At 37.7% G+C, this 12,291-nt stretch overlaps 1 protein-coding gene across 6 annotated transcripts in view; it reads left to right on the forward strand.

Annotated features, from left to right (window-relative positions):
- The window catches only part of ctnnd2a (catenin (cadherin-associated protein), delta 2a), a 259,552-nt gene that overhangs the window by 206,520 nt on the left and 40,741 nt on the right, over window positions 1-12,291 (forward strand). For all 6 annotated transcript variants that reach the window (XM_079601833.1, XM_079601834.1, XM_079601836.1 and 3 more), the window contains one exon: window positions 9,614-9,731. In XM_079601833.1, coding sequence (XP_079457959.1) covers window positions 9,614-9,731 — 118 coding nt within the window. The remainder of the gene's footprint in view (window positions 1-9,613; window positions 9,732-12,291) is intronic.

Consider the following 12,291-nt stretch of genomic DNA (forward strand, 5'->3'; position numbering starts at 1 on the left):
CTCTGTCTACCGCACAGTGCAATTTAGTATTGAATTTCCAATTAATCACAATCTTTCCAGTTTTTTAGTGAATCAAAAACATACAGCGAGACTGTGCTAGTGTGATTCACGAGTAAATGACTCTTATAAACAGGTTGTTATTTTAGTGAATCAAAAATGCATAGCGAGACCAGTATGGTGTAAATCATGTGCAAATGGAATTTTGTTATAATTTTCTCACCCTCATGTTGTTCCAAACCTGTATGAGTTTCTTTCTTCTGTTGAACACAAAAGAAGATATTTTGAAGAATGTTGGTAACCAGATAGTTGACGGTGACCATTGACTTCCATAGGATTTTATTTTTTATTTTTTAACTATGGAAGTCAATGGGTGCTGTCAACTGTCTGGTTACCAACATTCTTCAAAATATCTTCTTTGAAACTCATACAGGTTTGGAACAACTTGAGGGTCAGTATTAATGACAACAATTTTTGGGTGAACTATCCCTTTCAAAGTCTACAGTGAGAACAAAGTAGTGTGATTCATAAGCAACTGACTCTTATCAACATTTTCTTTTTATTGAATCACAAAACATACAGCGAGTGCGAGACCTGTGTAGTGTGATTCACAAGAAAATGACTTGTGTTTTGGTTCTTTTTAGTGATTGAAAAACATACCGTATGCTGTCTGGATCGCCACCAAATTGCTCTTAAGAGCCAGACATTTTTAGTGAATTAAAAGCACACAGCAAGACAATGTAGTGTGATTCACGAGCAAATGACTGAAAAAGAAGGAACGCATTCTTTTTAGTGATTCAAAAGCTTAAAGTGAGACCAGTGTTGTGTGATTTCATGAGCAGATATATAGATGCCTCTTATGAATGGGTTCTTTTATTGAAGCAAAAACAAGAGTTATTCCCGAAACGATTGACTCATGAGCCAGATCCTTTAATGACTCATTCAGAAAGATGAATTACCATTTTGAATATATCATAAACACTGCCCTGTACAATTTACAACTTTAGCAGTAAGATGTTTTATTTAACATGTACTGTAAGCAAAAAAGACATTAAAACTAAAATATGCATCATGCTCCGAAAATATTTCATGATAATTTGACGGAGGCATTTACATTACATTCTTGCCATCTCTTCTGGGTATCACTTTGGAGACAGTCATGTTGTCAATTTCTGACATTAAATACTTCAATTCGGATTGATGATGTTCGTCAAAGTGGGATTTTTTTCTCTCCCTTGGAGGCGGGAACACTTGAGCAAGCCATTGAAAATCAGTGAAGCAGTGTTTTTGGAATTGAGCCTCGTCCCAATGGGAGTTTGACACACTGCTGCTGTAAATCACTTCCACAAGCAGAAATCAAATTTCTGAAACCTACGGGTCTCCGTGGGGAAAAAAAAATCTATCTAATAGAAAGAGATTTTCTCAGCCACAAAGCACAATCCCTTATGACATCCCGAAAAGGCATCCCAGCATTGGATTTTCCTTTGTCAGACTTCAGTGAATGGATGAATCAGCCATTTACACAGTTAAACAGCTCCGCACTCTGTTTAGATTCAGCAACTCACCAGCTGTCAGCAGGATCTTAATCGATCCTTCAAATGTTGATCGAGAGATTGTTTTTGAGGCAAAATGCACTTTTCCTATAGTGAGATCAAAGAGTAAACATGAGAACTTAAGTTTAGACTTGCTAATGTTAAATTTTTCTCCCAAGAAACTGTTATGAGTTTGTTCTTAAAAGAATAGTTCACTTAAAAATGAAAATTCTGTCATCATTTACTCAACCTCAAGTTGTTCAAAACCTTCTGCTGAACACAAAAGAATATATTTTTAAGAATCTCTGTAACCAAACAGTTGATGGACCCCATTGACTTCCATAGTATTTTTTTTTTCCTACTATGGAAGTAAATGCGGTCCGGTTCAGATATGGAATAGATATGTTTCGGTGACTTTTACCATGCTCCTCAGCACTCGGTGAACCCGCTCTGTGACTTTACATGATCTTCCGCTTCATGGCTGAGTTGCTGTTCTTCTTAAACTCTTCCACTTTCCAATAAAACCACTTATAGTTGACTGTGGAATCTCTAGCAGGGATGAAATTTCACAAACTTACTTATTGCAAATGTAGCACCTATCACAGTATCTCAGAATCCACTGAGCTTCAGAACAACCCATTTTTAATGGAATTCTTTTATTCAGCAAGGACACCTTAAATTGATCAGAAGTGTGTATTATGAAACTATTCATATAACAAACTATTCACAATAATTATTTGAAACTATTTGTCTTAATCATAAACCTTGTTAGTGTGCATTATTAACAATGTGCAGTGTTATTTTCTTGTCACATTTTCAGTTTGTTTTAAAGCCGTTTAATTATCACCGTGCTCGTGCTGCACATTTTTCTTCTCATCTTTGTTGACAAAATCAAAAGCCCTTTGTTAGCAGACATTGCCGAGAGATGAACACTTTTGATATGCTTGTAAAACATTGAAGCCGCTCTCTCCTCACAGCAGGTAATTGTGTTCAGGCTTCGAGCAGCTGTGGAGGTCCATGTTGGACTGCAGGAAAGGGAAATGATGCTGTTGGTGCTCCAGATGCTCAGGTGCTTCTGGCTCACCTTGCCATTTGGCTTCTGTAACCGTGGTAACCACCCCACCCCCAGTGTCAGCCGGCTAGAGACCTGGCACATCTTCATTTTGGCTGCTGTCATGAAACCTCACAGTGCATCTAAAAGGACAATCTGTCAAAATCTGCTTCTTTCAGATAAGGTTTAGAAATCGTGAAGTAATAGCCCTACTAAGCAAGCCTGAAGAAGACATTTCCCCCTGTATTCCCAGTGGTCACCTGAGTGTTTTCGAGTTTATTTTTACTAGAGCACACTGCAGCTGTTGAATAACCAAGGCCATTAAAGCACGAAGGAACAGACGTTTCTCCTTGTAAGGAATTTTTAAGGTGTGCTTGATTGAAAACACCAGTAATTGTGTTCAATAAGTAATTTGCTAACAAAGTGTGCTAATTAATTAGATGGAGTGTGCGAGTGACAGAAATGAAAGTGAATGAATAAGCAATAAAATCTAAGGGGCTCATTAATTGCAGAAAATGACCAAGAACTCGATTGACGGTTCACAGTGAATCATGTGACCTTGCATACTTCAGTCTTGACGTTAATTGCAGTGCTTTGTGTTTGTGTTGACCAATTTTGGTATTCTTCAGATAACTGTTAAACACTGATGGCGCTTTCTTGTTTTACAATGGACTCGGTGTACAAAGTTTTTTCTATAATTCAGCCATTTGGAGACAATCATTCCATTTATCCCTAAAGCAGTTTTGTGTCTAGTTTAGAAGACACACCCAAGCCTCTGTTACTAATTTAAAAGCATAAGTTTAGAGCTATAGCAATTTGGGCTGTTTTTTTTCAATTGTGTGTGTGTGCGTGTGTGAGAAATTACATGTGGCTCTCTCAGCAGTGTTGTGCAGCAGCATTGCTACAAATAGTGCTAGTTTAACTGTATTTCTTAGCAGTGGGGTGGCACTGGTGCTCTTAATTAATGCAGCTTTTCAGTAGTAAAAGCACAGGGAGTGTTGACAACAAGGTTGTTTGTACGACATGCATATACATTGTTAGATCTACCTATTATTATTACAGTATTTTACAGTATTATAAAGTATTCGCTTTCAACTGTCTCTCCTAGCTTCTGAAATTTTTCAGGCTAAGCTAATCATTTATGCACAAATTAAGACGTAAATCTAATTCAATACATTTAAATGAAAATTATATATTTGAGTATAAAAAAAAATTTTTTTACCCAAATACTTATTTAATGTCCATTGAATTATGATTTATTAGCTTTATTTTATTAATTTATTATTTTGATATGTGATAAGAAAATGATTGTGTAGTGATGCAAAGCTAATAAATAATAAAAGAAATGCAAATTATGTATTTGTGTTAAAAAAATGACATTTAGTGCCCGTTTATTTCATATTTATTAGCTTTATTTTATTACTTATTCATTTTATTTATTCTATAATGTGAGAAGAAGGTGACTGTGAAGTGGCGCAAAGCTTATAATGATTCAAATAAATGGTCATTATGTATTTGGAAAAAAAACTTTTTTATTTTGTTAATTATTATTAAAACTCAAATACATGTATAATGCACAAATATGTATTCATTATTAGCTTTATTTATTATGTATTCATTTATTATTTTGTATATTTTATTATGGTAGAAGAATGTAAATATGGAGTGAAACAAGAGACATGGTAATGTAGGAAGTCTTTGCAGCATCATTATATTATGTATCAAGAATAGTGTAATGCTCTGTTATCTCTCTATTACCCAAAGTCACTCTGTACACAATGGTGCAGTGCTCCTTTTGTGCTTATCTGTAGGCGTATAGCTGTTCTCCACCAGCTAAATATTCACACCAAAATGCTTTATGGACAATATCAGCCACTTTGCACTTTTGCCCTGTCAGCATCAGCCGAGGGGGATTTATTAAATAATTTCATCGTTTTGGAATACTCCGTCAAAGTGATGTTCTGATAAATCAAGCCGCCACCATCCTCTAATTGCTGCCCTCCCTCTTCTCCCTCTAATATCAGTCCAGCATGACACACCTTGAAAAGTAATGAAACAATTTCTCTCTTTCTCTTCTCGGCCCGCATGATGCATCATCTACGTTCCTGCCAAGCTGCGAGCAGACGCACCCTCAGTCACATCCATCACTCACCATCAGAAGTGAATCATCTCTCACGGCTCGGTCTCAATTACAGGGCTCCACGTGTTCCTCGGGACACCCTTTCCTACAGGCTGGAAAGAGTTTGATGCATTTGCAAAAACTGCTGTGAGCCGAGAGGAAATGGGAGAAGAAGGCCAACAGGAAATGAAACACTTTAATTGGTGCTGTTGCTGGCAGAGGAGGGAGTAGATGCTCATGATCTGTGTTTATGGAGGAACTCAAACCCTGAGGTCTCCTCTCTTCCCATTAATGTTCCCTGTGTGCTGTTAATGGGACTCATTTGACTGTTTAATAACCCAGAATGACTTGGAAAGTTGTTGTGACTCACTATAAAGCAAATGGTTGGATTTGTTTTATTATTTTGATTATATACATATGTATAAATGTTAGGGATATTCCAAGGCACGTCATGGAGGCAAAGAACCACCCGTCGCGAAGTGCATCAAAATCGTTTAATATACAGATAGCCGTGCTTTATTATTAGTCAAGTTGATATCCTGATTATATATTTTTTTCACATCAATCTTAATAACTATTCATTTTGTATATAATCATTTATAAGTGATATATAATTGTTAATGAGGGGTGGAAGTGAAAAGCGCCTTATAGTCATGTGCATAATTATTAAGCAGGCTTTTTTTTACAGGTAAAATGGGCCAAAGAAGAGATTACTTACACTAAAAAGTGAATAATTATTAAATGGCCATGCAATACTATAATATATAGTGTGACCACTAGACAAGATGCCGTGCGTGTGTATACAGTATGTTTATTTCTGCTAGCTGTTTTTTTACACCTGCATCAAAGATAAAACAATGTTTAAAAATTATATATATATATATATATATATAATACTTCTACAGCATTTATGAATGTTAATTTCAACAACTAATGCCAATTTCATGTATTACTATTGCATTTTTTAAATCACAAGTTGTAATTATTAACATTAATGAATAGGTAATGCACTAACGCTATCACAAATTAACTGTATTTCTATTGTAATGTTACCATTTTTTTAATAATGTGTGAAGTCTTGTCTTCATTCCCTGTAGAGATATAGTTTTTGCCCATGAATTTTCTATCACTCTGCCCTTTCCAAACCGCAAACAGAGAGAAACTTTTCCAACTGCTGCACCCTCCTGTCTTGCGCAGTGGATGATAACTTTTTGCTCTGTCCACTGTTATGTGGTCATCATCAATAATTTGTGAAGTTTGTGTCAATTTGTTTCAGTCACAGAGGCATGTACCTTGCGCATGCAATTGTGTGGTTCATTTCCTGCATTTATAAATGTGTAAGCCATCAAAATGATCAATCGGGATTGACCCGTGATCCCCGTGAGTGACATTAGCAGAGGACTTTCAGTTTAAAATTAGTACATACAAACTTTATTTTGAAAAATTAGGAAGCTTGTTTCATTGCTCTGTGGCAGAGATTAATTTAAAATAACTAGAAATAAATTGGAAATCGGACCAAACGCACAGCAGTTGTGTATTCTGACATCTGGTTTGGGTAGTCTCTTGGTTATGAATAGTAATGTCTCATCATTTATGTCTCCCGCATAACTGTTTTATTGCATAAAGGGGAGGCAAGCGTTGGGAGCCCAGAGCTCTTCTCAGCCTGATGTGCATTAGCATAACCTTTGATTAACTGTTTTCCCATATGGCCCTTGTGGTGCTTGGATGTTTAATTTCCCACACAAAGGGCTGCAATGAGCCTTCCATTAAGTGAGAACAGCATCGTTTCATGCCAAGAACTGAGCTTGATGTCCACGCGTGAAGCGTTTTACCTCTCGTTTACCAGAGGAACTCCAGTTGTTTAATACAACTTTTCTTTTTTAAACAGCGAGTTAAGTAGTGCCATTTTAAACCACAAAAGTGTATTTACATTAGATAAATGAATCTAACCAGTGGCATTTATTTTAACGAAATATTGTATATTTATATAGTAATATTAATATAATTAAATTCATATACAGTAGATAGATGCATGGATGCGCAGGGAGTTGGATGCCCAGAACGGAACCATACCGCCAATCCAAAATGTATGCTAATTGTCAATCATATTTGATGATAGCGGTCCTGACAGAACTGTCCTGTATCCGTTTACAGGGGTGTTAGTTGATGTAACACCTCTGTGAGTGTGCCAAGCAGCCATGTTATTGGCCAGTGCCAATAATCTCCATGTCTGTCACAGTCTGTCACTCTTAGGCAGCTTGTGGCGTTCCATACTATTGCGATTTATGCAATGGTCAGGTCACAGCACTAGGGTCAACATGTTCAGCACAGACTCCATTTTTTTACATGATATGTTTGGTCTCTGGTTTAAATGCGTTTCTTCAGTAGGAGTGATAGTGTCCTCATGCCCCAGTTTGCTAGATGTCATTTTGGCAGTGTCATTTCTTCTGCGCTTATCATGATTTGACCCACACCAGCAATCACATGCTTTTCCCTCCATCTCTCAAATGCGGTGGATCAAAAGAAAAGGGCGACATGACTAATTAGAGTGTTTTTTCAGTCACAAGCACATTAATAGCTGTCATTAATTGCCCAGAATGAAATACACAAGCAAAAAAGAAAAAAAATGGATATCAATAATCTCACATCCCCCCAAGCGACCCAATCAAAGAGAGATGGACCTTGGCTAATACAGAAAGTCACGACGTTACTTGAAGAGTTATGACTTTGTCTACCTAGGCTATAATTCATATTAAAGATTTTCTGATGTAATACCATATTCAGGTTTCAATGACTAACCTCATAAACATCCAATGATTTAGCACGTGACTCAGTCCTCAGGGTGTCTGTTGTAATGAAATAGTAATTTCATCATTCAAATGAAACATGTCTGTTGTGACATGAGTGTTTCTGTAAGCCGTGCCTCCTCGTAAGACTTCTTGATGAAAACTTGCTCAACAAATTGGATGTAAAACCTATAGGTCTTAAATTCAAAAGCTGGTGCTGTCAGGCCTGTTGAATATTTAATGACGCAATAAAGCAGGGCCATAAAGGAACTAAATAGATAAGTTTGTAATTCAAATGCTCCATATGCAGGCTAAATTATGTATTGCCAATGCCTTTTCAGTTACATTCATGTATAATAGAGGTGGAGGCCAGGCAATTCTAATAAATGATACATAGCAATTGATTCGGTTCTGGTGAATATAGAAATGTAAATCCTATGAGTTGTAATGTATCTTGTTTCCCATTATAGATGATGTGAGTGAAATTTTTCATAACGAGTGGGCCGTATTCCCAAAAGCAGTTTCAAATGGTGTGGCGTAGAGACACGCATGTCATATTCTTTTGGTCAGGCACACAAGGGAGTTTTTAACTGATATCAAACCATTTTCGGTACAATGATATGATGAGGAGTAGAGCCTTTAATGGAACTATGATTTGCTGTTATGGAGAGTTTAGTAGACATGCGGATGGAGTTTTAATGTCTGCTGTTGTCTCATTTGCACAGAGACATTGAATGCATTACACCAAGGCCTAACCAGGCACATGACAAGCGATAAATATTAAATGGTTTTGTCCTAAACAGCTTTGACCATGACAATACATTTTGTTAGCTGTTTGGCCTCTATTTTTATTATGTCATGCTGAGTAATTGGGTTGCTAAATACGATTATACATCAGCATGTCCGCCATATTGAAAAGGTCACAGTTGGCAGATACAGTCTGGAAGAAGTCATGTCCAAGTTAAAAATGTTGGGGTTGGTACGATTTTTAGGGATTGTTAGTTCCCTTTCAGTCGGTCACCTGAAACCTGATTCCTCTCATCATTCTGATCACAATCAACATATTAAATTAAGACTACACCCATTACAGTAGTGGTCATTTTGTGGTAGTGGTCAGTGAAAAAGTACACTTTTCCGTTTTTCCACTTCTTCATAATTTTTTTGTCCAATTCTTTTGGAAATTGGCTCAGTTGTGCTGTTTAATATTTTCTTGTAAACTATGATACTTTTTTCAGCTGAATGGTAGCAAAAATGTCAAAATTGTACATACAACATTTGGTGGCTTATTATTTATAAGAAAATATGCATAGAAGCAATAGTGGGAACATAATTTCCAAATGCATAGCATAAACAAGTCATGTGACTAACTAAAGTCATGTGACTAAATAGTTTGTTCAGAGATGATTGGCTACTACCTCCCAGAATTGTCAAATAAATGCTGTCAATCCACCCACAATGAAATCTCATTGGTCCTCAATCATCTTTTAAACCACATTTTAAACATCAAATATGTTCTGATCAGCCAATCTGAGGAGATTTGTCAAACTGCAGTGCACAGCATTTTCACTTTCACTTGTAGCTGTTGTATCTGGTTAGGACACTGTGTTTGTGTTTGTACAATAAGCCTATTACATCCGTCCATATTCAGCAGTGTACACCTGATTGATTTTTTTAATAAAGAAAATAATAAGAATCCTTATTGGATTGTCCAATTGAAATGATGCCAATATTCTTTCTTTCCCTCACACTGTTAACAGTCAAATACCTAGCTGTGTCAGTGTTTCTCCCCCTGAAGACTAATATATTCATATATTAATACATGTCAGAGGTGGGAGGTTTGGAGCGATTTGTTTGAATGACTCGTGAAATGTGAGACATTTGCATTTTGTTTGTCACAGTGCTACGATATAAAGTGGGCTCTATCCCCGGAGGGAAACTGCACCCGTGTGATTGAATCTCCCTGATTTAATGCACTCATCACTGACCTGTGTTTCTCTCTCTCTCTCTCTCTCTCTCTCTCTCTCTCTCTCTCTCTCTCTCTCTCTCTCTCTCTCTCTCTCTCTCTCTCTCTCTCTCTCTCTCTCTCTCTCTCTCTCTCTCTCTCTCTCTCTCTCTCTCTCTCTCTCAGGAATGTGAGTTCAGCAGGAGAGGAGGCTCGGAGGCGGATGAGAGAGTGCGAGGGTCTGACTGACACGCTGCTTTTCGTCATCCAGACTTCTCTCGGAAGCAGTGAGATTGATAGCAAGGTACACTTTCCTCTCGGATCTGTCCATCTCTCCTTGTGCTATAAAGGCAACCTGTTGTAAAAGTTTTTATGTGTGTGTGTACCGGTGCGTGGAACGCTCTGTAACAAATAAACAGCTCTGTGGTTGGCTGCTCTCTGAAGGTTGCGAATGCCTCGCTCTTCTAAATGGCGTTCTTTAATCATGATTTAACTGGCAGCCCTTCGTCAGGCCCAGCATGCTAATAGCAGAGCGGGGGGGATGCATCCGTCCTAATGAGAATTGAAGAGCAGAGGGTGTGGATGTTAGAGCGTGGCACAGTTCTTTCCCTCTGGTCATTTTCTGACTTTGCCACAATTCTCGCTGTCTAAATCCCCCTGTGGCGCGCTCTCAACCGTCGCTCTTCACAGTTTCCGAATGCACAGCACTTGTGAGAACTCTTCAGCTTGTATAGCCTGTATGTGGAGGATTTTGAAAATTGCACAAAGGGTTAAAGAAATAGTTCAGCCGCAAATGTAAAATAATGTGTCACACTGTTATGTCATTCCAAGTCTATATGACTTTCTTTCATCAGCAAAACACAAGAGAAGATATTTTGAAAGCTAGTGAATACGCTAGGGTTGGGCGATATGGCCTTGCCTTTGTAAACAGTGAAAATGTAACATAACATAACGTAACGTAATATAACATAAAATGGGTGGATTGGGATTGGGGGGGGGTGTAAAAAATAAAACTTGCGTCACAATTATAAGTGTATTGTGATTGTCAAAACATTTGGTGACTAAACAGAATTTTATTAAGTTTAGTGATGACACACTGTTTACATGGTACAATGACTGGTATGCTACTGTTTTTATTATTGCTTGACACAAATTTCACAATTTCAATTCTTGTGATTTGATTCTGATCTTGATTCAATATCGATTCCTTTGGATAAATATTAGGTACAGTAGATACGTTAATGTGTTATGTTAATTTTTATGCTATAATATTTTAATGATATAGGTAAAAATGTAATATAGTTATCATATTTAGCAAAATACTCCTCTCTAACTTGGTGCTATGGTCCAACTAACATGCTATGGTCATTAAATGGCTTTCCCTATGGACCTCTTTCTGCGGTTAAAAAACACTCATCGATCGATTTTATTACATTTCGGTAAGTTGGACTGTATCTTTCAAATGACCTATTGATCATTCGTGTTTATTTACTATTAACTAAGTTAGTATTAAAGAGTAACAGATGATCGGTTCACATGCCGCTTGAACTGAGAACTGTCAGCAATCTGTCACGTCACATTTACAAGCGACAAAATGGCGATTTTCTCTGCGTGAGGAAATGGATGCGTGGCGTGAGAGCGTGTTTGTTGGGTCTTGTTCATTTGCCCATGTTGTTTGTGTATCTCTATGGCAAACGCTGAGCCCTTTCGGAACTACGGGAGCCCAGAGGGGAGCGTCGGCGGATGTTAAAGAGAAAACCGAATTTCATTCAAACAAATCGACGTAAACTACACATTCGAGTTAATCGATAAAATCTATTTATCGCCCAGCCCTAGAATAGGCTATAGCCTGTTAACTGTCACTGTCTGGTAGCGGGGCACTTGGCACGCTTTTTATTGCCTTTTTTCCCTATCACATATTTTAGTAATCATTAAATTAGGTATCATTCGTAATCTTAAACACTCAAAAATCATCCTGTGAAAACCGTTTTGAAATCGCATTGCAGCATAATTATTTTGCATACTCTGACAGTTTTGCGCAATTAAAGTAATTTAAATGATGCTAGTATTTACGCGAATGCTTAACATGCAGCTGAACGCACAGCCTTTCGAAGTATACTCCGTTTGCTGCTTGACACATGCTCACTAGAAAGCTTCATCCTTGTTCTGTGTCTGCGCTTTTTCTCTCCAGAAGTTGAGCGTTAAAAATGTATTTGTACTTGTTTAAACTAGAGATGCGGTATCTCTTATCCCCCTCACACAAGCGAGTCGATGCAGACGACTGTTAATGTCGCCATCTCCAGTAGTTAGTTGTTAGTTCAATCTCATCCGATTCTTTTTCGACTGTGAAGCAACAGTCAGAATTGAGACGCGTGTGCGAGCTGAGCGCATGCGTGATTAGACAAATCTGTTTGCGCACATACTATGCTGATGATGAAATTGACCCTTGACCATCACCTTTGAGTAATCTGATCTGTTTTGTGCTCGGCATGGAAAGCATGTGTAATGGGCTTAGCCACTGTGCCATTTGTCCCCATTTTACTGTGACTTTTGAATTTTGTCTAAAATTAAAAATACTACATCTGTAACACTTCCTGTAAATGCACCTCCATATGGTTACTCCTTTTCTTCTTCCGTATGCCCGTTTAGCTCCTTTTAGAGCACTAAGCACTCTTTTTCATCCATCATTGGGTTTTAAGCAACATCAACCTTTTCACTCAACATTTCACTTTAAAAAAGGGCAATCACCCTAATCCCTCTGATTTCTTTGTGTGGTGATTTGGAGCTGTTTTCACCAGGTGATGGCCCAGCAGAGGTGTAATTGCTAAAAGCTGTTAACCCTGTGGTTGGTCAAGCTCTCTCCT

This window comes from Phoxinus phoxinus (assembly GCF_949152265.1).
Source record: "Phoxinus phoxinus genome assembly, chromosome: 24".
Classification (NCBI taxonomy): domain Eukaryota; kingdom Metazoa; phylum Chordata; class Actinopteri; order Cypriniformes; family Leuciscidae; genus Phoxinus; species Phoxinus phoxinus.